Raw genomic sequence first — 21,007 nt, forward strand, 5'->3', positions numbered from 1 at the left:
AGAAGACTTCCACGTCCCCCTGAACTTTGACACCATGCGCTAGCCAGTCCCACACTAGCCAGTCCCTCCTTACTCGGCTCAGGCTCTGCTGCTTACTGCTGCCAGTGCTCCCCCACACATGGGTGCTCCCCTTTCCCTCTTTGGGAATGGACACCCTGTGTCTGCTTTTGCAAGGTTGTGAAATGATTCATTCTTTTTTTTTTCCCCTAAAAGCTGGATTGTTTTACCTTTCATATTTAGATTTGCTAATTCATCTGGAATTGATCTTTTTATAGAGTACGAGGTATGTGTCAATATCCATTTTAAAAATTATGGCTATCTGATTGACCCACCATTTATTGTAAAGAACATAAGTTTTTTCTTTTCTTTTTAAAGATTTTTATTTATGTTTTTGACAGACAGAGATCACAAGTAGGCAGAGAGGCAGACAGAGAGAGAGGAAGGGAAGCAGGGAGCTCCTGCTGAGCAGAGAGCCCAATGCGGGGCTCGATCCCAGGACCCTGGGATCATGACCTGAGCTGAAGACAGAGGCTTAACCCATTGAGCCACCAAGGCGCCCCATAAGTATTTTTCTTATATGTGCTCTCACTCTACCATCTTGACCCTAAAGTTCCTCATTGCCAAGTTGTAAAGTCAAGTAAGATGATTATTTGCTTGCCCAGAATATAGATTAGAATTCGATAAAAGGGAGAGTATGTTGAAATTTCCTTTAGACTTCTCAAATGGGGAAAACCTCATTCTTCTGAGTGAGACCAGGACGACCTGGTCCTCTGAGGCTCTCATGAGCCATTGGCTGCTATTGAGTACTCAGTGTCTTCTACAACACTCAGATTTTCAATATATAGAAATGAAGTGTCATGATGTACAGAAAAATCTGTAAATTATGCATTATGCTTGCGGAGCCTACCTGTCTCTGTTCCTGCTCCTGTGACACTGAATGGCTCACTATCCCATCTGAAATTGGTAAATAAAGCTTATACTCGGAACACTTAATGAGGGATGTTCAATTTCCTCCCTCCCTAATGTATTTATTTCCCCAATAATTAAGCTCTTAGTGAAATATTCCTACTTATACTAAATGGCATTGAGAATTGTGGAATTTTATGAAGAAACATCTTCTAGATGGGTATAGGAGAAAACTGAAACATGGGAAGGTTCAGGAACTTTTTAAAAACTCTGTAACTGATCATTGACAGACTTCCCGATTCTGACACACCGGTTTACCCAAATCAGCTTATTTTAATGTTTTCTTTTCCCTATAACAAATTATAGTTTTATGAGATGGGACAACATGTCATTTAAATTTTACATAAGTATAGGCGAAGTATAAATATAATTAATACTAGAGCTAAAAGTTTCTATTTCCTGCTGTGATATCACAGTTCACCTGCACTTTCTTGGTGGGATGAGACTGTTTCTTTTCTTTTCTTTTTTTTTTTTAAGATTTTATTTATTTCTTTGACAGAGACAGAGAGATCACAAGTAGGCAGAGAGGCAGGCAGAGAGAAAGGGGGAAACAGGCTCCCTGCTGAGCAGAGAGCCTGATGTGGGGCTTGATCCCAGGACCCTGAGACCATGACCTGAGCTGTAGGCAGAGGCTAAACCCACTGAGCCACCCATGCACCCTAAGACTGTTTCTGTTTCTTTTGGCCTTCTATTAGATAGACAGCGGAGCATTTTCGGTCAGGAGATATGCTTTCTCTGGTCACACATGTCAGTTGATTCAACAACTTCCCTGAAAATGTCTGATTTTTTTTTTTTTTTTTGATTGTGGAATTCATTGCTAATGGACAGAATTAGAATCTGTGCTGACAATGAGAAAAATCTGTGAGTCACAGTATTTCAAAATCTTCAAATGGTAACTCCTCCTAGAGAATCCGCTTTCACCTGTTGACTAACTGCTGCAGATTCAAGAATCTGGAACAAATTCAAGAGCACGGCATAAACACAAGCTAGCCAGAGCTTTTCTTAGCAATCTATTACTGGACTACAATACTTCTTGTTTTTTTAAATTTTTTAGCCTCAGAAGATCTTTTTTTTTTAAGCCTGAGATCACAAGGATATCAGTCATAGATGAGATCTACAGTAGTGTGAAAAAGTGATCAAACTTCTCTTAGGATATAATAAATTTGGATAATTTTTCCTAAGGCAAGTGCTTTGGCCAGAGAGGCAGACCGACGTGCTGGTGACTTCGGAAGTCTACCTTGCGTAGCAGGCCTTTGACAGCTCAACGCTTGCTCCCAATGCAAACATTTCCACTCTGCCTTCTCTAAGTTTCCTTTAGTTGGTTTTAACCTAGTATCATCTGTATAGAATGAATCCCACAATTCACTAAGGATGGCCAATAGCTTTGGCCCTTAGGAAGTTGTTTGCCGTTTTAAGAGGACTTACTAATAGCGGGAAGGTGGGGTTGCTGAGAAAGTGGGTTTGGTCTAACTCTGAGACATTTGTGTGCTAAAGGGATAGATGTAGGTCACTATCAAGGTAGCTTGAGAAGGAATAGTTGTTAGGGAGAGAGGTACTTTCAGGATGGTATATGATACTTGAGCATACTTGCAGGCTGGAAAGAGTCAGTGACAGAGAGAGAGACAGAATTGGAAAAATAAGTTGGGAAGAGAACTTGAGGAATAAATTAATGGGCATGATTTGGACCAAGAAGATGATAGAGGACCAACAGTCTCTTTGACCATGTGAAGGTCTGGCCGTTTTGTCAAAAATCAAAAGCCAATTAAATGAGCACAACTACATCAAGCCAGAAGATTCATGAATTAGATAACTATTCCTGATAGTCCCAGGAGAGCCAGTGTTTCACACTGAGACAGATCAGATTCATGAAGTTCACTAGAACTTCTTTTCATTTGAGGAGAGTAATTTTAAAAGCTTGAGTTCATGCAAAGTAATTGCACCAAAGACTCACTGGCAATATTCTGTTATACCCAATGCTGAGTTCAAAGCAGTTCTTATATACTCTAAGGATTTAGAAGACTAATGGAATTAAAGTTGATCCCAAGTGAAAATTCAAGCAAAGGCAAAGAATGACAATAGCAACTAAAACTGTAGGTTATAATCTTGTAGCTATAAAGAGGACTAAGTTCCCTTTGTTGACTATATGTATTTTATTTGAGTATGTAGATTTTTAATAGAATGTTTACAAAATTCATGACATAATACCAGTTATATTTATACATTGTTTCTAATCCTTATGACTTAGCCAAATAAACATTTTACAAATGAGGAAAATATCAGAGAGCTTAATTTTTGTACAAGGCTACACAATTAGAAAAAATCCCGTTTCAAATCATCAATGTTCCCTAGTCATAAGTAATATGTTTGGGAAATCTTTAAATCTATGAATTCTAAACACTATTATATTTCTTTCTCTCTGTGGTTTTATTTATTTATGTCAGTATTAACTTATAGTCAATGTTTGTTTTCTTTATAGTAAAAAATAACCTCTTCTATAAGTGCTAGGAAAAGTAGTATGGAATAATAAAAATAGTAAGTATTTAATAATAATAATAATATTAGTAATAATTAGTAATAATAATAATAGTAAGGGATTTTATTAAGTAATGAGTAAGTAAGAAGGTTGTCATGGAAAGAGCTCTGAAGAAGGATCTTGATTCTAACTGTAGCTCTGCCCCTGGGCTTTAACTCCTTAATCTTCAGAACTAGGAAGTTCTGAAGATTGGATGATCTCTGAGATGATTTCTGAGACTCTACCAGCCCATACAGTCCAGACCTGCACTTGACACTGTGTTTATCAGTGTTAACTGGCTGGCCGATCCATTCAGTGACAGCGTAATATCAGTGTGGCTAGGTTCTTGGTTCAAATTAGAAGTTTCATTCTATTCCAGTGGTCATGGACACCACCTCTGACTCACGTCACAGCTCACAGCTGAAGTCAAGCAAGGAATATGGGTGTTTTATTGCAAATCCATTTGCTCTGTTGGAAGTACATATTAATGGTATCTTCATACAGCAAAGGAAACATACTATATTTAAAGCGTGACCAGTGCAGCTTCTTTAGTGTCCAAAAACCAGGAAGCAGTTTAGCATCAGGAAGAAGGGGGTCACGTACTTTGAGGAATGAAAAGCTTTGTAACATGAAGTAGTGTTCTGAAAGGGTCATAGTTGGGAGTTTGGGGAGCTCAGATAGCAGCAGCTGGAGCCCAGATGCATGAAAGGGCAGGCTGAGCAATGTGTGTTACTTATGGTCATGACTAAGCCTAAAGCAGGCTCTTCATCCATGTGACATTGGCTGCCTGACCTTGGTGCTTTTATAAACCGGAGACATGTGCACACATGGGTACATGTACCTGTGGTGACTAATCCACATGCCTGTGTTTTTCAACCCTCATACTTCACACAAGGAGGCAATGGGAATTTGGCCTCATGAGAGGTAGTTCTCAAACTTACAACATAGTTTTGCTTTTGGTACAGAAATAATAACATGTGTATACTCCTTCACCAGGTGAAAAACTGAATAAATAAACAAATGGAATAATTTTCATCCCCCAATATTTAGCTTTTCGTATAATCTTAACTTAAAATCCATTTATGCTTGCTGCTTATGATAAGGGTAGCAATTAGGACTTAAGAGCAGATATGGTATTAGTCTTTGAATAATGGACAATGGAATTGTGCTTTGGGTGTTCATAAATTAAAACATGCTGACATGCTTTGTTCCTAGAGAAAGAAAAACATGTTGTTGGACATTCTCTGTATATTTAGACAAAGTTTTCAGGTAATTAAAAAGGTAATGTTGATAGCTGATTTTATGTTCCTCTGAAATGAATGTTTGGTAATATTACTAGAACATTCAAAAGGAACTGTTTATAAGCAACCACTTCTTATAAAGGAGCTTTGTTTTAAAATTAAGTCCAGTGAAGCATTCTAATTAGCTTACAAATGTCCATTTGTAAATGTGCACAAAGTATTCAAAAGTCCATATTGTTATACCTCATATTTAACACCTCTTACTCGGTAGGTTTTCAAATAAATATTTATTGAGTGCTCTCCAAAATGAACAGACTTGAGAGGATGGTCTTGAAATGGTCCTTTAAAGGAGATAAGTGGTTTATTTACTTGAATTATCTAAACATCTCACTCTTTTTTTTTTGAATCACCTTTTTTATGCTTATGATTCAGATGGCACAGTATACGTAGTACAAGAACATCAAATTCTGATGACAGATAATAGAGAGTAATGGCTATAAGTAGCATTTTTCTAGGGTGGAAATAAAATCTGTTCAAAGGTTAATTTGACAAACTTTTAGAACTCCAGTTGTTAATAGAAGAGACTGAGATTTGCATTCTGTTTATCTTGGAACGTTCCCACGTTGGACACACTGGAGATTATCTTTCGAAGAGGTGCATAAATTGTCTGTGTGTCATATTAACGAATATGTTTTTACTCTGCTTACACAGGTGCAAACACCTGTGATAACTAGAACTGTTTTTTATTCAAACATTCATCCCGGTAGAGAGTGTAGCACTCTACTGGGATGAATGTTTGAATCCCGTGTTTACTCTGAAAAAACCTGTAATCTAGTTAATCATGAGTCCAAAGTTCATAGAAGCCCAGATCTCAACCTTAATGGATGGTTTCATTGATCATTGTTAGCTTTAATAAGCTTATAAATGTAAACACAGTGACTAGTCTCTTTACTAAGAAAATGTGTTATTCTGTGAGCTAAATCAAAACTTGTTGGCATTCTTTGTTCATGGCATGAATTCCTATGTAGGGTCTGGTATGAACTTATTGAGAGACAAAATATTAGTATACGGGGATAAAATGTGTTCTCATTTTTTAAAAGTTTTAATTCCTTTTCATTTCAACAGTGCTATTTTTATTTTATTTTGTACTTCATATATTAAAAACAATTTTCATATTGCATTCATTCTTTTTAAATTAGGTTTTTATTTTGATTTCAGTTAGTTAACACACAGAACTCATCACAGCAAGTGCCCTCCTTAATTCTGTCACCTATTTCATCCATCACCCACTCCCTCCCCACAGATTGTTCTCTATAATTAAGAGTCTGTTTTTTACTCTCTCTCTCTCTTTCTCTCTTTTTTCCCTTTGCTTATTTATTTTGTTTCTTTAGTTCCACATATGTGTGAAATCACACATATGTGTGATTCATTTTGCCTAGCATTATACTCTCTAGTTCTATCCATGTCATTGCAAATGGCAAGATTTTATTATTTTTTATGGCTGAATAGTATTCCATTCTCTCTCACTCTCTCTCTCTCTCTCTCTCTCTCTCTCACACACACACACACACACACACACACACACACACATATCTTCTTTATCCATTCATCAGTTGATGGACAAATTCTTTCCATAATTTGGCTATTGTTGATAATGTTGCTATAAACCTTGGAGGGCATGTGTCTCTTCACATCAGTATTTTTGTATCCTTTGGGTAAATACCTGTTTATACAAAGTGTAATTGCTGGGTTGTAGGGTTGTTCCATTTTTAACTTTTTAAAAAAATTATCAGCATCAGGGAAAGACAAATATATTTTTAACTTTTTGTGGAACTACCATAGTGTTTTCCACAGTGGCTGCACCAGTTTGCATTCCCACTGGCAGTGTAAGTGGGTTCCCCTTCCTCTGCATCTTTGCCAACATCTGTTGTTGATTTTAGCCATTCTGACTGGTGTGAGGTGGGATCTCATTGTAGTATTGATTTGTATTTCCCCGATGCCGAGTGAGGTTGAGTATTTTTAATGTGTCTGTTAACTCTCTATATGTCTTCTTTGAAAAACTGTCTATTCACATCTTCTGCCCATTTCTTAACTGTTAGGGCCAATTTAATGTTAAAACCTGTTTAACTATTAGGGCCTGCTTAGCCAGAGCAACTCCATATTGCCTAGGTAGCCATATTGTTGTTTACATCCACAGACTTCATTCCGGGAATAAACAAACACCCCATAGTTGCTGGTATGGTTCCGGGTATTGGTTCTGGGAGTAAACGCCTTAACAATAGAAGCCACATACCTTGGGTCTGCGGTTATGCCCTATAAAACCAGCCTGTCAGATCAGGACGGGGTCGCTCTCTTCAGAGGTGGCCCTGGCCGGTCAGTCTGACTTCTAATGCTTGGCACAGAATAAAACTTCACATAACTTTCACTTTGTCTCAGTCTCGTTCCCCTGGCCAATCAGTCTAACTTCTAATGCTTGGCATAGAATAGGCTTTGCATAACTTTCACTTTGTCTCAGTCTTGTTCCTTTGATAATGGACCCCAACATTAACTGGTTTATTTATTTTGGGGGGTGCTGAGTTTTATAAGTTCTTTATACATTTTGGATACTAGCTTTTTTTTTTTTAATCAAATATGTCATTGTAAATATCTTGTCTCATACAGTAGGCTGCCATTTATTTATATCTTAATGTGGTCCCTATAGTTTATTTTTGCTTTTGTTTCCCTTGCTTCAGGAGACCTATCTGGTAAGAAGTTGCTATGGACAATGTCAAAGAAGTTACTGCCTTGGTCTCCTCTAGGATTTTGATGGTTTCAGGTCTTTCATCCTTTTTGAGTTTGTTATTTTGTATGGTGTAAGAAGGTGGTTCAGTTTCATTCTTTTGCATTTGGTGTCCAGGTTTCCCAACACCATTTGTGGAAAAGACTGTCCTTTTCCCACTTGATATTGTTTCCTGTTTTGTCAAAGATTAATTGACCATATAATTATGGGTTTATTTCTCAGTTTTCTATTCTGCTCCATTGTTCTATGTGTTAGTACCACACTTTTTTGATTATTACAACTTTGTAATATAACTTGAAGTCTGGAATTGCGATGCCTCCAGCTTTGCTTTTCTTTTTCAAGATTGCTTTGGCTATTTGGGGTCCTTTGTGGTTCCATACTAATTTTAGGATTGTTTGTTCAGTTCTGTGAAAAATGCTATTGGTATTTTGATAGCGATTACTTTCAATGTATAGATTGCCTTGAGTAGTATAGACATTTTAACAATATTTGTTTTTCCCATCCATGAGCATGGAATATCTTTCCATTTCTTTGTGTCACCTTCAATTTGTTTCATCAGCATTTTATAGGTTTCAGAGTACATGTTTTTCACCTTTTTGGTTAGGCTTATTCCTAGGTATCTTACTAACTTTGGTGCAATTTTAAATGGGATTGACCCTGAATTTCTTTTTCTGCTACTTCACTATTGGTATATAGACATGCAGCAGATTTGCTGTATTTGTGTATTCATTTTGTATCTGTTGACTTCACTGCATTAATTTGTCAGTTCTAGCAGTTTTTTGGTGGAGTCTTCAGGGTTTTCTATTTATGCGTTAATCCCTAGTTATTAATTCTCTACATGTTGAAATTTCTAGATTTAATTGTTGAAAGAACAATTTTTATTAAATATAATGAACATGAAACTTCAGGGCATGCTTCACAGGCCTTGGTCGCTTAGTCTGAATTACCAGATTTCAGCCATATCTCTCTTGAATTTCAGATTAGAACTGTCTTATTATAAAAAAACAAATTTTATATTATTTTATTTTATTTTATTTATTTGAAAGAAAGCGAAAGAGAGAGAGAGAGAGGAAAGAGATTGAGAGCATGAGCAGGGTGGAGGGGCAGAGGGAAAAGCAGACTCCCTGCTGAGCAGGGAGCCCAATGTGGAGCTCCATCCCAGAACCACCAGATCATGACCTGAGCCATAGGCAGACCTTAACTGACTGAACCACCCAGGCACCCCTATACTACCTTTTTAAAAAACTAATTATTAAACATGTGAACCTAAGCCATTCATTATTATTCTACTGTATACTACTATACGATATACATTAACATGCAATATAATGTCTAATGCACACTTTTATCATGAATCTTTCATTATTTAACCTCTTTTTAGTATAGTACACAGGTCCTCAGCTGTGCTTCCTGACCCCAGCTGAGGTGTTGATTAATCCTCTACAGATAACAGCTGGCAGAATTTCACTGGAAAAAGCCATGAGGTGTGAGAGGGAACAGCTCTGGGGATTGAATATTTCTCAAACAGATTCTATTTGCTCCTTCTGATAAAGTCATTCCATCTCCATCCCCTAGTCCAGAAATACTGGTGCTATTAATTTCAACACTTTTGCAAGACCCTGGAGGGTGTATTGGGTTGGTTTTCCGTATTCTCCACTGCTGCTTTGGATTTCAGCTTTCTTGAGTTTTCTAAGTCAATTACCATTTATTTCCCTAGCTTCCAAACTTTTAAGTGTAAATATTTCCCAGAACAAAATACTTTAAAATGACATATGAACAAAAAAATATAGTCTATTTTGGATACAGTCATTTCTTTGATCTCTATGTTTCTTATTTATTTTAATGTTGCTCCAGTTGCAATCTCAAAGCCTGACGGGCCAAGTAGGTGTTGTGGTTCTTCTCACTGGATCCAAACCTTAGTCAGGTCAGAGTTAGAAATAACCAGTGAAGTCTGGGGGGATTCCAGAGCAATACAACATGTAGCTCCATCTTCCATTTTGGGACAATAGGAGATTACCTGCTCCAGACCCAGAGGGTAGGGTATAGATATAGAGGGTTGGATAATCGAGTAGAGATGACTTTGTGACCGGGGGTGAGACAAAGGGTGCAAGACTGTCCCTAGCTCCCCTTCTCCACATCCTGCCAGTTCCCCATGGTTTTATGTGGAGGGGACATTTTCAGAGTTTCCAATGTATCCCCAATGAGGAGCATGGGAAGTAGGTAAGACATGCAAGTTAGGGGTGTTGCTATGTGGCTACCATAGTGAGAGGCAAGGTGACAAGACAGAACCAGGGGCCAGGTAGAATTCAGTGAGATGCAAAGGACCCATTACTCCAGGGAAAGCTGAGCTAAGACTTCTGGAGATGATGCTGGATGTGGGTTTATTGTCTGCTCCCAACCATGTGGGGAAAACAGACAAGTGAAACCATGGATTTTAGCAGTGGATCCAATAGGATCCCCTTACTCAGAAGGGCCCTGAGCCTGTCTCCTCTTGGAGATGCCATCTTGGGAAGGAAGAAGCAGCAGTGATGAATTTTTGAGCATAAAGAAACAGACTTGAGGGAGGTCTGAGCCTTGAAGGCACTGACTATTTCGTTTGAAAGAAACATTTATAAAATAAAAGACCATTTCAATGCACAAAAAATTGTTTTTATGGGAAAGGGACTGAATTACCTTTAGCAAATTTAAATACCCCTCCACATCAGCAGAAATTTATGGGCTCCTAAGAAAGAGTAAGAACTAAAGAAGTCACATTTTTCTTAAAATATCTGAGTTGTTAGTGTACATGTCAAGATATGATTGGGCCCTTTTGTTGGAATGTTGATTTTATTTGAATTCATTGAATGCCACTTCATTAGGTATTTTAAAACTATTTATGTATTTATTATGTATGTTGCATCTGGTGGTATAATTGTTTGAATATGAAACTAGAGAAATCTAGGGAATTTCTTTCTGACATGCACTATAACAATTAAAACAGGTAACAGACAATTGCAGGTTGTGTTAGAATACAAGATCGTCAGTTGGTATTTACTACAGTTGCAAAATCAGCTTGTTAAGGAAAGATAATCAGACTCCCCCAAATCTCTTGATGTCATAATATAAATATAAATTGTGGAGTATGACATACAAAAAATTTAATGAGTTAAATGTGACTAAATTATTGCTAGCCCAAGAGGGAGAAAGCTGCAGACATAGCTAAGTGTCCATTTCCACGTCCATTTGCAGCCGGCACATATCTCCCGCTCCCTTTTCTTCAGTAACAATAAGAAAAACGTCTAAAAGCCTTGGTTTTAGGTTTGGAGCCAACAGTTTGCTATACTTCTGCCCAAAGCCATGGATGTCTTCCTGTGTAAGCGTGCTTGAGGGTGTGCGCTCCGGTCTGTATAAGACGTCATTAAGCTTTGGGATAGAGAGTCACTGTGTCGTAGCCCTCTGGGGGCCTCGTGCGAGCCCTTGCATGAGTTTCGCAGTACAGCTCCCCCTCCACGAAGAAGTAGCCCTTCTGTTTGAGGTTGAGGTTACAGTCGGCGCACACGAAACACTCTGGATGCCGGTACTTATCCCGTGCCTTCACGACAGCACCACTGTTGAGGAAAAGGAGGGGAAGTGAAAAACAGAAACGGAAAACATGCTACGAGGGCGATAACAGGGCGGATAGGGCAGGTGTGATCTGTTTCATGGGTGGGCGGTAGCCTCCCGGGGAAAGCCGGCCCAGCTGTGCGAGTGAGGTCATGGTCGGGGAGAACCAAGACAACCGCAGTAACACACCACGGCGCTCTCTCGGATGTCGACGTGTGAATATTTGCCCGATTTTTCAAACAAGTCGCTTCTATACACGTTATGGGATCTTCCTTCACGATCTATGCTGATTCTTTCCTTGAAAGAGGAAAACATCATCTAGATAAGACTAATACCTCTGCCAAGGATTCGGATTTTGACGACGCTTGCCTACACAACTAGAGGTCCCTCTAATTGCTTCATATCTTGCCACTGCAGCCTCCTGTCCGTGGAGCACAGAGGAAACAGCAAAGGGCAGAGATGGAATTTCCATTTCTGTAGACTCAAGTCTACTGTCAAAACAGTTTACTCCAACTTAGGAGCAATAATTGCTTTTGGTACCATCCTAAACTCGTGTGTTTCATGAGATCCTCTTTGCTCCTGAGTTGCGGGTCCTGTGTCTTTCTTTCCTTCTGTGTCACATTCCCCTCCTTGTTCTAACCAGGTTTCTCTCCCTCTTCCCTCCTGGGATGACTCCTGGGATCACTGCACACACAGTATCGCTGTGTGTGAGCTAACAGTGGAGGCGCAGAATAGAGGGGCGGGAGAAGTGACCACGTGGGGCGTCTGCAGGGGAGAGACTGAAATGATCTGGAGATTTGAACCAGCAAGTGTCACTGTGCAAACACAAGGGACCTTGAAATGGAAGTGGACTGCATTTTTAAAAGCTAGACTTCAATATTTGTGCAAATTAAGAAACTGAGTAAAGATAATATGTTTTCATGAACCACATGATGACCCTCATGTTTGGTTTCCTCAGTTTATACCAAAGAGGAAGTACTGAAAAACTATACATTAACCAAGGGAGGGCATTTTTGAAGTGAAGCTATGCTTCTTGGAAGCAATTTTTTAAAAATAGGCCTGGAGGACAGTTTTTTTTGTTTGTTTTAAATGAGAATATATCTGAAATTCGAAGTCCAGATTGCTGACTCACATCATATGCCAGTTTTAGGGTACGTTGAAGGGATTCTGGTCAAAATGTGCTAAATGTTGGACACAGTTCAGTTCACTGACTAGAAACGGAGAGCGGGTACCAAGATTTATAGCGAAGGCCTGGGTTAAAAATGAAACTTACACGATGCCGCTCCCACATTTGTCACAGAGCGGCATCTTCTGAGCGCTGCCAGCACTGCCGTGGGCTTTGGTAACGGGAGCTCGCACACTCCGGGTTCCAGCAGGACGGTCGTCTGAAAAACAAAGTGTTTCCATTTATGGCAAGGGAACAGCTGGCTACAGTTTGTACTTTGCTTCTATTTTAAGGTGTGCACTTTAACCCAAGGAATTCTCCAGTTGCGCCAGCTCTCTCATTTCAAAAGGGGGAGGACAGGTTCAAGCATCACTTGTTCGGAAGGAGGGCCCTTCCAGAAAGAAGTCGTTAAAATTTGTTGTTGTCCTTGTTGGAGGGAGTGGTTAGAAAATGCCAAAAGGAGTGGAAAACATTTGGCATTTTTTTTCTTCTTCTTATTGCCGTAAAATATACAGAACATATAATGGACCATCTTGACCACTTCTGAAGGCGTAATTCAGTAATTCAGTAGCAGCAAGTACTTAGACAATGTTGTGCACCCATCACCAACAGTTCTTTCCAGAACTCTTTCATCCTCCAAGAACAAAAAACAAAAAACCGTCTGTACCTATCAAACAGTAACTTCCCACTCCCTCTTCCTCCCAGATCGCGGTACTTCTATTCTACTGTCTGTCTTTAGGATTTTCCTATACCAGGTGCCTCACAGGAGTGGACGCATGCAGTTTTTATCTTCCTGTGTCTGGCCTATTTCCGTCGGCATGTTTTCAGGGTTCATCCCTGTTGCAGCATGCATCAGAATTTCATTCATTTTTGAGGCTGAATAATGCTCTGTTGGATGGACAGACCACATTTTGTTTATCCGTTGATCGGGTGATAGACAGATGTGTGGTTTTCACTTTCTGGCTATTGTGGATAAAGATCTGTGAATATTGGTGTATGAATATCTATTTGAGTCCCTGCTTTCAATTCTTTGGGTACATACCCAGGAGTCCAGTTGTTGGATAATACAGTAATTTCTGTGTTTAACTTTTTGAGGAACCGCTATCCTGGTTTTCACAGTGGCTGCACCATTTTACATTCCCTCAACCATGAACAAGAGTCCCAGTTTTCCCACGTGCTCTCCAACACTTGTAAGTTTTTTGTTTTTTAAATAGCCAACTTAATAGGGCACTTTGCATTTTTGTGCAACTTTTAAAGGACAATGTGTATCTTTGTGGGATAGAAAAACATTGATAAGATTATGACCCCTGAGGACAGCAGGAGTGGGCTAGAGATTCAGCTTTATTTCTTACTGGCTGTGTCTCCTTGTACAAATCTCTCTCTGCGGCAGTTTCTCATTTGTTGAAAGGGAAAATCAATAGTCCCTATCTCACAGGTTATTGGGAGGACTAAGTGATCAAGCACACAAAATACTTAGCACAGGGTTTGGAACACAGTAAGGGTTCATCTCAGTGTTATTTTAAAATTTTGATGATTCTGACTCTCTGGAGTGGAGGGAGGCTGAGAAATTTAGCGATATCCATTTAAAATTCCAACTTACGATTTTTGAGCCCAACTAGCCCCTTGACGACTATGAATGGAATTTATCTCTGGTGTCCTTTTATCACTGGGTTGGTGGCTACTTGGATATATTCTGGGAGCTCCTTTTCTAAACCAAGCACCGTTCAGATCTTCCTCAGGGAAGATTCATGGGATCACTGAACTGAATCAATGCTGAGTCTTTCATTCTGCAGTATGTTTGCTCTCCTCCCCCAATCTATACTGTTCCATTCATGGCTGCTCACCATCGTTCACTAATTCCTGGAGCACTCTGAAGGAGCCCGACTGGCGAGGCTGAGTAGGCTCATTCCGATTGTCATGGAGCATCCGGTATACGTCAGACTGGGGAGGCACTGAGGCTGTGGGTTCACTGAAACACAGGACGGCATGTGAAGCAGTGTCAGAAGCCGTGTGAGGCATGGCATGTGCAAGAAACCACAAGACATGACTAAGTGATAATCACTGCATTTGCAGTAACTCCTGAGCCAAGATTCAGTTAATCTCTATACAGTTAAAAATACGGTATGAGTTCACATGGGTCAACTTCATGATGTCGTTCATTAACCTGGGAGTCACATCAGCACTTCTTCACCTAGCAGAATGCGTCAGAGGACAAGTACAATGTAATTGTTTGGGAATAGTGATTTAAAAAATAATAATGCACTTGTCTGATGGATATATCATTATAATGTGAAAAAAATGAACTTTTCTCAGAAAACAGACAACATACACATGGGAAGAAATGCAGGAGTGAGCCCAGTTTGATTATTCTCAGTCATAAAATTGTCTATAAAATTCAGATTCATTTCTGATATTCAACTGAAAAGTATGGTTTAATTTTGCCTTTAAGGTTAATTTGTGAACTCCAGAAAACAACAAAGGTATCATTTTGCCTATAAGCTGAAGAAATTTAGCTTGTATGTGAAAGTCTATAATGTAGAAACTTTCATATATATGTCAGTTATATTGATTACATTATGTTTTTTAATAGCCATATTATAATTCACTTATGATAACAGTGATAGTAGCTTTATTTTACTATTCTACAAATATAATTCATGATGAACAATAAGGAACTGCCACAGTAATACTACGTCAGACACTAAATACTTTATTATTTTATGTCATTTAATTATAGTATCTAGAATAGGTAGTTGCTATCTCCACATATTTTTACTTCCTGTATCACATTTTAAAATCATCATCTTATATATCTGAAATTCTTTGCAAAAAGGCTTTGAGATGCATTACATGGTTATTATCCCATTGTATTCATCGCAAGAGACATTTGGGGATTTAGTTACATAGTACTCTAAAACATTATAAAACTTTCATTTATAAAAAGTGGTTATATAATATTGAAAGTAGTAGTAAGATTTTATCTTATAATAAGTCCTTTTATTTGAAAAAACTTGATGGCAAAAGTACTTTGAGCAAATACTCCTAATAAAGATGAAATTAGTCAAAATAGGGACCAATGGAAATTAAGTATTTACATTAATAGCTTGGAGCTTATAAAAGCTTTTTCATGGTAAAAATTCTAAATGTAGAAATGACTACCTCTCCACAAGCTACCATTAAAAGAGACAAGAGTTGTCATCCCTTAAAATTCCTCCGAGCCTCCCATTCCTTACCAAGTTTTGACCCCCAAAGAAGCAGCAGGACTATACTAGATTATAAGTCACTTTTGAGAAGTATTGTACCAGACATTTGTAAAGAACATTATAGCTTCTAAAAGACATTTTTTCCTTCCCTGATTTCTTCTTCTTCTTCTTCTTTTTTTTTTTTTTTTTTTTTTTTTTTTTTGTGCTCTGTCACATAAAGCTCTATTTAGTTAATTCTTGAAATCACTTTTATCTTTAGGTCTAGATATTTGCAGTACACCCCTAGTATTCTTTTTGTTTTAAAGCTTTCCACCCAGCCTTCTTTCAATTACGACACTATTAAAAGACACCAGTAAAGTTGACATTGCCCATGTGTTTAGTTAATATGCCCATGGTTCAGAAAGACTCGCATTACCTCATGGAGGGTGCTTCCCCTAGAGCTGTTGAAACCTGACCCTGAAGTGTTTCCATAATATTGTCATCTGAGTACAACTGCATAGGTGTATTAAACTGAGCATGTACAATCTTCACACCGGGAAGCTCCATTTCCAAAGGAATGTTAGGGGCCATCTTAGCAGCAACTTTCAAGTCACCTGGGCAAATAGTACTAAGAGTACTGACAGAAGAAGGGGTGCTACGTCCACTGCCACCGTCAATACCGGACGGAGTGCTGCATCCACTGTGTTAATGACCACGTGACACAGAGGTGACACAGGAATCAGAAAAATCCAGACACAACACAGAGAACAAGTACAGAGAGGTTAAAAGGAATTGAAGACAGAAAGGAAGAAGTGAATTAAATCAAATTCAAATGAAAAATCAAATGGCTAGGATGTATTTTACAAAGGGAAGACATTTCAAGATTCATGATTGAAAAGAGTGCAAGAAAATTAAAAATTACAGGTGATATTGCATTTTTTGGCTCTGTTCTACTAGGCAATATGTTGAGGGTTACCCACAGAGTAGTATGCGAGGTAGAAAAGAAAAAATAGGCCAAACAATTTTAAAACTTGCCCACATCACAAACAGATGATGTGGGGAAATGACACTGGTGGGATGGCTCTTTTACATTTATGAGCTGCGGTATTTAAAATCAAAATATTACTGAGCGATTCTTCACAGATAGTAAGGGACTACGCAACATGAAGATCCAATCAAATATTTAGGCTAAACATTTCAAAATACTAAATGTGTTTCAGAAATGCAGTTATGCTTTTGTTGTAGAATAACTAGTAACTTGAAGGTTCTGTGATAAAGATTATGTTTTAAAGCTATTTTGTAAATGCCTTATAGTTGGGATTTTAACTTTTTCTACTTTCATTCTCTACTTTTGTGAAGAATACATGTTAATAAACTGTTCAGTCATTTAATACAGGCTCTAGAAACAGCCAATAAATGCTTGTCACCTTGAAATTAATTGATTAGAGGGTAGATAAGGTGGTCTTAGACTCTTTGGATATACCTAGGGCTAAGCTCTGTTTCTGCCATACATAGCTATTTCCTGTAATAATTTTGGAGGCTCACATGTATTTCCATGCATACTTCTTATTTCATTTTAAAGATCAACTGAGGGGACTTATTATACTTATTACTAAAATATGAGAAAAGCCAGTCATGCAATTTCAAGAACAACTAGGTAGATTTCTTATTCTCTACGAATCTGGATAAGAGGCTAGTCGCAGCTGACATGCCAATGACTGAAGTCATTTTTCTACATGCATTTTAAGGGCAGCGTGAGAAATGCATTTTACGAGAAAATGGAATATACTGAGATTTTGTTTTTAAGCACAGTCATTTAAGACTAAGCCAAAAGAAATGTTAGTATTTGTAAACTTTCATCACGCTTGCAGGTTAGTGTTGCTATAAACACCAGACAGAGAACAATTTATATGATGTGTTTATCTCAAAGTCCGTTTTCTCCTGGGGCTCAAGTATGGCCGTTGCGTTTACTCTTTAGGGCTGCGAATGCTAACCTTGGCCCCATATGGACAGCAAAACCAAGTGGGTATTAGACCCCAATTTTGTTGACTTCATCAGTGTGGTAGCCTGCCTCGTCTGGACAACCCATGCCACAAAATGGAATTTTAAACGTATTTGTCTCGTGTTACCAGTTCAACCAACTGCATGGCCTAAATGAGGCAAGTGTATAGGGATGTGCTCCTTCACTTCCTGCCTGTTAAGAGCCTATTTAAAACCCAGTCTCTAAGTTGTTTGATCACATACAAAATGCCCAATGGCTTATTTACCATTTTTGTAGGCTCAACACTGTACTAGCTCCTGAAATCGACCTCAGTTGGTTTAAAAAAAAAAAAAAGTCAATTTTCAGTTATAGTGCAGTTTACTCAGGGTTATATTGATTTGACCTAAGTGCAATGAAGCATAGTAAACTGTAATTTTGGGATTTGAAACACTGGGTTGACTCTTGGGAGAGTTGAGCTTTAAATAGTGAATCTTGTCAGTAAGCATTTATAGCTACTCTGACCCTACATGTGCCATGGGGTAGATAGCTAAACTATGAGCAGTCAGAACTTACAGACAGACCTTATTTTGTAGTTGTAATTAATAAGTAATCTTGCATATAACATGTTTGTATACACAGTTTTATTTCAGCAAGGGTGGTGTCTTCTATTGCTTGGTTTCTTTATCATTCTATTTAGGGACCTGTAGTTATTGAGGAGATAGGAAGTAAACCTTAAGCAAACAAGAATGATCTCTTATAAATTTTTGGGACAGTTTCACAAGATCTCTTGAACTGATGATTTAAATAGTTTTCATGGACTCCAATCACTTTGGTAGTGCCATGGGTCACCATGACCTATTCCTGTGACCTGAAAAGATAGGGAGTAATGAGATTTTTTGACTTTGACTTAGTGACTTGGCAGGACCACTTGTCAGGTTGATGATACACTCAATCACTTCTTGCCTCCATAGATCATCAGACTGAGAACTAACTTCCCTGGCCTTATACAGACTTTCTGGGATGAGCTTCTTGAAGTGACTTGTCCAAAAACCACTCACAAGATTCTGTGATTTGGATCTATAAAATAAAAATTTTATATTTACATATTTGCCTATGAAGATACTGCCTTTTAAATATGATTCAATTATGAGATAATGAAAAGAACCATAACTAGCAGTAAGGCCCTAGGGAGATGAATGTATGAACAATTTAGCATCTCCCATTTACTTTGGATTAAAAAGTTGTTCATTGATGGTGTAGGTGTAGCTTGGTGTGTAGACACCTGAAATGCCACCTTGACAAAGAATCGTTTGGTAAGAACAAGAAATTCAGAAGCTAGAGTAAATAGTGAGAGGACACAGGAAGAAAGGAAAAATAGTACAGGCATTTTTACATTTCTTTAAGATTAAGTGCTGGTGCCTGTCTTTAAAGCAAACCTTTTTACCCCCATTCCTCCTCTCTCCTTCTCCAAATTCAGCTGTATGAAGAGGCACCTTACAATGACAAAAGGATGAGGGGCTTGTTAGGATTACCATTTTTGAATTAAAATGCAAATATAAAAGAAGGCCATTAGCTACCTAAATCTCTCTGACTTTCCCTGAATTTTTATGACATTAAATGTCTTACTGGTTTTTAGAGGCAAGATCTGTTACTCTAATGCCTCCTGAAGTCCTATAATTCAGATTAGTGAGCATAGAGTTAAACCAGCCTCAAAAGAATGCAAGTGTATTAATTTTACGATGCTCCTTTAGAAAGTTGTATATATATTTATTCAGTGGTAAAATAGCATTTTTCCTCTTAATCTAGTGTTATGATATCAGGGGTGGGGCTGGGAAGCTGTTGAATGTGGAGAAGTAGGGAGAAAATTCAGAGGAAAATAGAATGGAAGCCAAGGAATAAAAAAGAGAAGTAAAGAAAGCTTGTGCAGAGTTGAATGAATGAGAGAGGGGTGTTAACTCTTGTTTCTTCTTGCCATCAGAAAATATTATCAGGTACTCTTAGGATTTTGTTCCTTCATCTAATGAACATCGATGGAGCATTTAGTCTGTCCCAGCCTTGTTTCTAGGTGCTGGGAAGATAGAAGTTGCTCCATTCTAGTGGGGGGGAGGGGAGGGGAGATACACTTCGTAGTCACTGGCTTCTTAACTTCGCTTCCTCATCTTCCACTCTGTCTCTCCTGCCTGAGTCTGATATCACAAAATTGTCCAGCTTATTTTGAGATAATCCTCTGGCCCCAACTCCAGTTTATGGGAAGGTCTGCGTAAGGAGATCACATATCCATTGATGACTGACCATCCAAAGCAGGTATCATAAACTTGGATACCCCCAGGGGCTAGTAGGGCTACACATGTATGAAAATGGGCCCAGTATCAGGAATGGTGGGCATTTTGACAGGATGGAGAGTAGATGTTCTATCTTAAGGCATTTACTTAAGTTTTTTTTTTTTTTTTTTTAACAACGGGAGGATTATGTAAAACACTGTCTATAAATTGGATGGGCCACAGTTTGGGACACTGGATATAGATCATTAGTCAATAATCCTAACCACCAACTTCCTTCTTCAGGGCTGATTAATGGAGCTGAGGTCAGAGGAATAGGTTTGAGGTTTCCCAAAGTCACTCTTTCCCAATGTGCCAACACAGGGCATTAATTTCTCCCCCTTGGGTTGGAGTACAATTTCTAGAGAAGAAATTTATTTGAAAAGGATCATCTGACCATGATCTTTTTCTCTGATTGACAGCCATGAAGCGCTTCCTCATTCTTATTGCAGTGTGTACACGGTTATCCATGAGGGTATATATATATATATATATATATATATATTTATATATATATATATACATCTCCCTCTCTCCCAACTCTTTCCTTCTACTTACTTTCCCCCATGTAGAAAAGCTCCTTTTCAAGTGACTTCTCTTCCTTTGCAAGTATCCGCAAGAAGGCAGAGTTATTGTTATGTAAGAGCTAGAAAGAGTGGGATTACCAGCGGGTTGGTGGAGCAGTGGGAAGCAGGTGTTGAGGTGGGCTGCTCAGAGAATGTCAAACATGGAAGGGCTGCCCCGGGGCTCCCACTGGGCCCACCTGCTTCCCTTACTCCTGACCAGGGGCTGGTTTCCCGGTTTGCTTCTGTTGGCTGGGCCTTCCTGACCTGGGAATGGGGTACATCTGCTTGCCTCAAAGGTCAATGTGTTCTGGAAGGGATCCTCAGAACAGCAGGGTATTAGTTATAAATATACGTGGTGATTGCCTAACTTTTCACAGCCCTATAATCCTGTCAGTATTTACTTTGAGAAATGGAGATTAGTGGCCTCCTATACTCTGCGAAGTGAGTTTGTTTTTCTTGCTTTTGAAATAAGCTTCACGATGAGCAGAGTCACTCCAAACACCTATGTGTTACTCTTCTTAGTGATTAGTAAGGATTTACTAAAGAAACATGCACTACAGACACCAAAATCTCAGAGCTTATGACCTGCTTCGGCCTGGGATAATGAAAGGTTTGGGCCGAATATTGTGCTTGTGTTCAAAGTAGTTCACATCCTGTAAAAACAAAGGGTTAAAAAGTTCCTCAGTGGAAGACAGTTTTTTTTTCCTTTTTTCTT

General features: G+C 38.6%; 2 protein-coding genes across 2 annotated transcripts in view; one reads left to right on the forward strand and one right to left on the reverse strand.

The window, feature by feature from the left end:
- CFAP96 (cilia and flagella associated protein 96) overlaps positions 1 to 21,007 on the forward strand; it is a 164,503-nt gene that overhangs the window by 50,674 nt on the left and 92,822 nt on the right. The window lies entirely within an intron of this gene.
- The window catches only part of PDLIM3 (PDZ and LIM domain 3), a 30,052-nt gene continuing 19,402 nt past the window's right edge, over positions 10,358 to 21,007 (reverse strand). Inside the window, exons 5-7 of the mRNA XM_059384129.1 lie at positions 14,090 to 14,214; positions 12,354 to 12,465; positions 10,358 to 11,085 (exon numbers count right to left, since the gene is read on the reverse strand). Of these exons, the coding sequence (XP_059240112.1) occupies positions 10,896 to 11,085; positions 12,354 to 12,465; positions 14,090 to 14,214 (427 nt within the window). The 3' untranslated portion in view covers positions 10,358 to 10,895. The remainder of the gene's footprint in view (positions 11,086 to 12,353; positions 12,466 to 14,089; positions 14,215 to 21,007) is intronic.

The sequence above is a fragment of the Mustela nigripes genome, chromosome 18, assembly GCF_022355385.1.
Source record: "Mustela nigripes isolate SB6536 chromosome 18, MUSNIG.SB6536, whole genome shotgun sequence".
NCBI lineage: Eukaryota > Metazoa > Chordata > Mammalia > Carnivora > Mustelidae > Mustela > Mustela nigripes.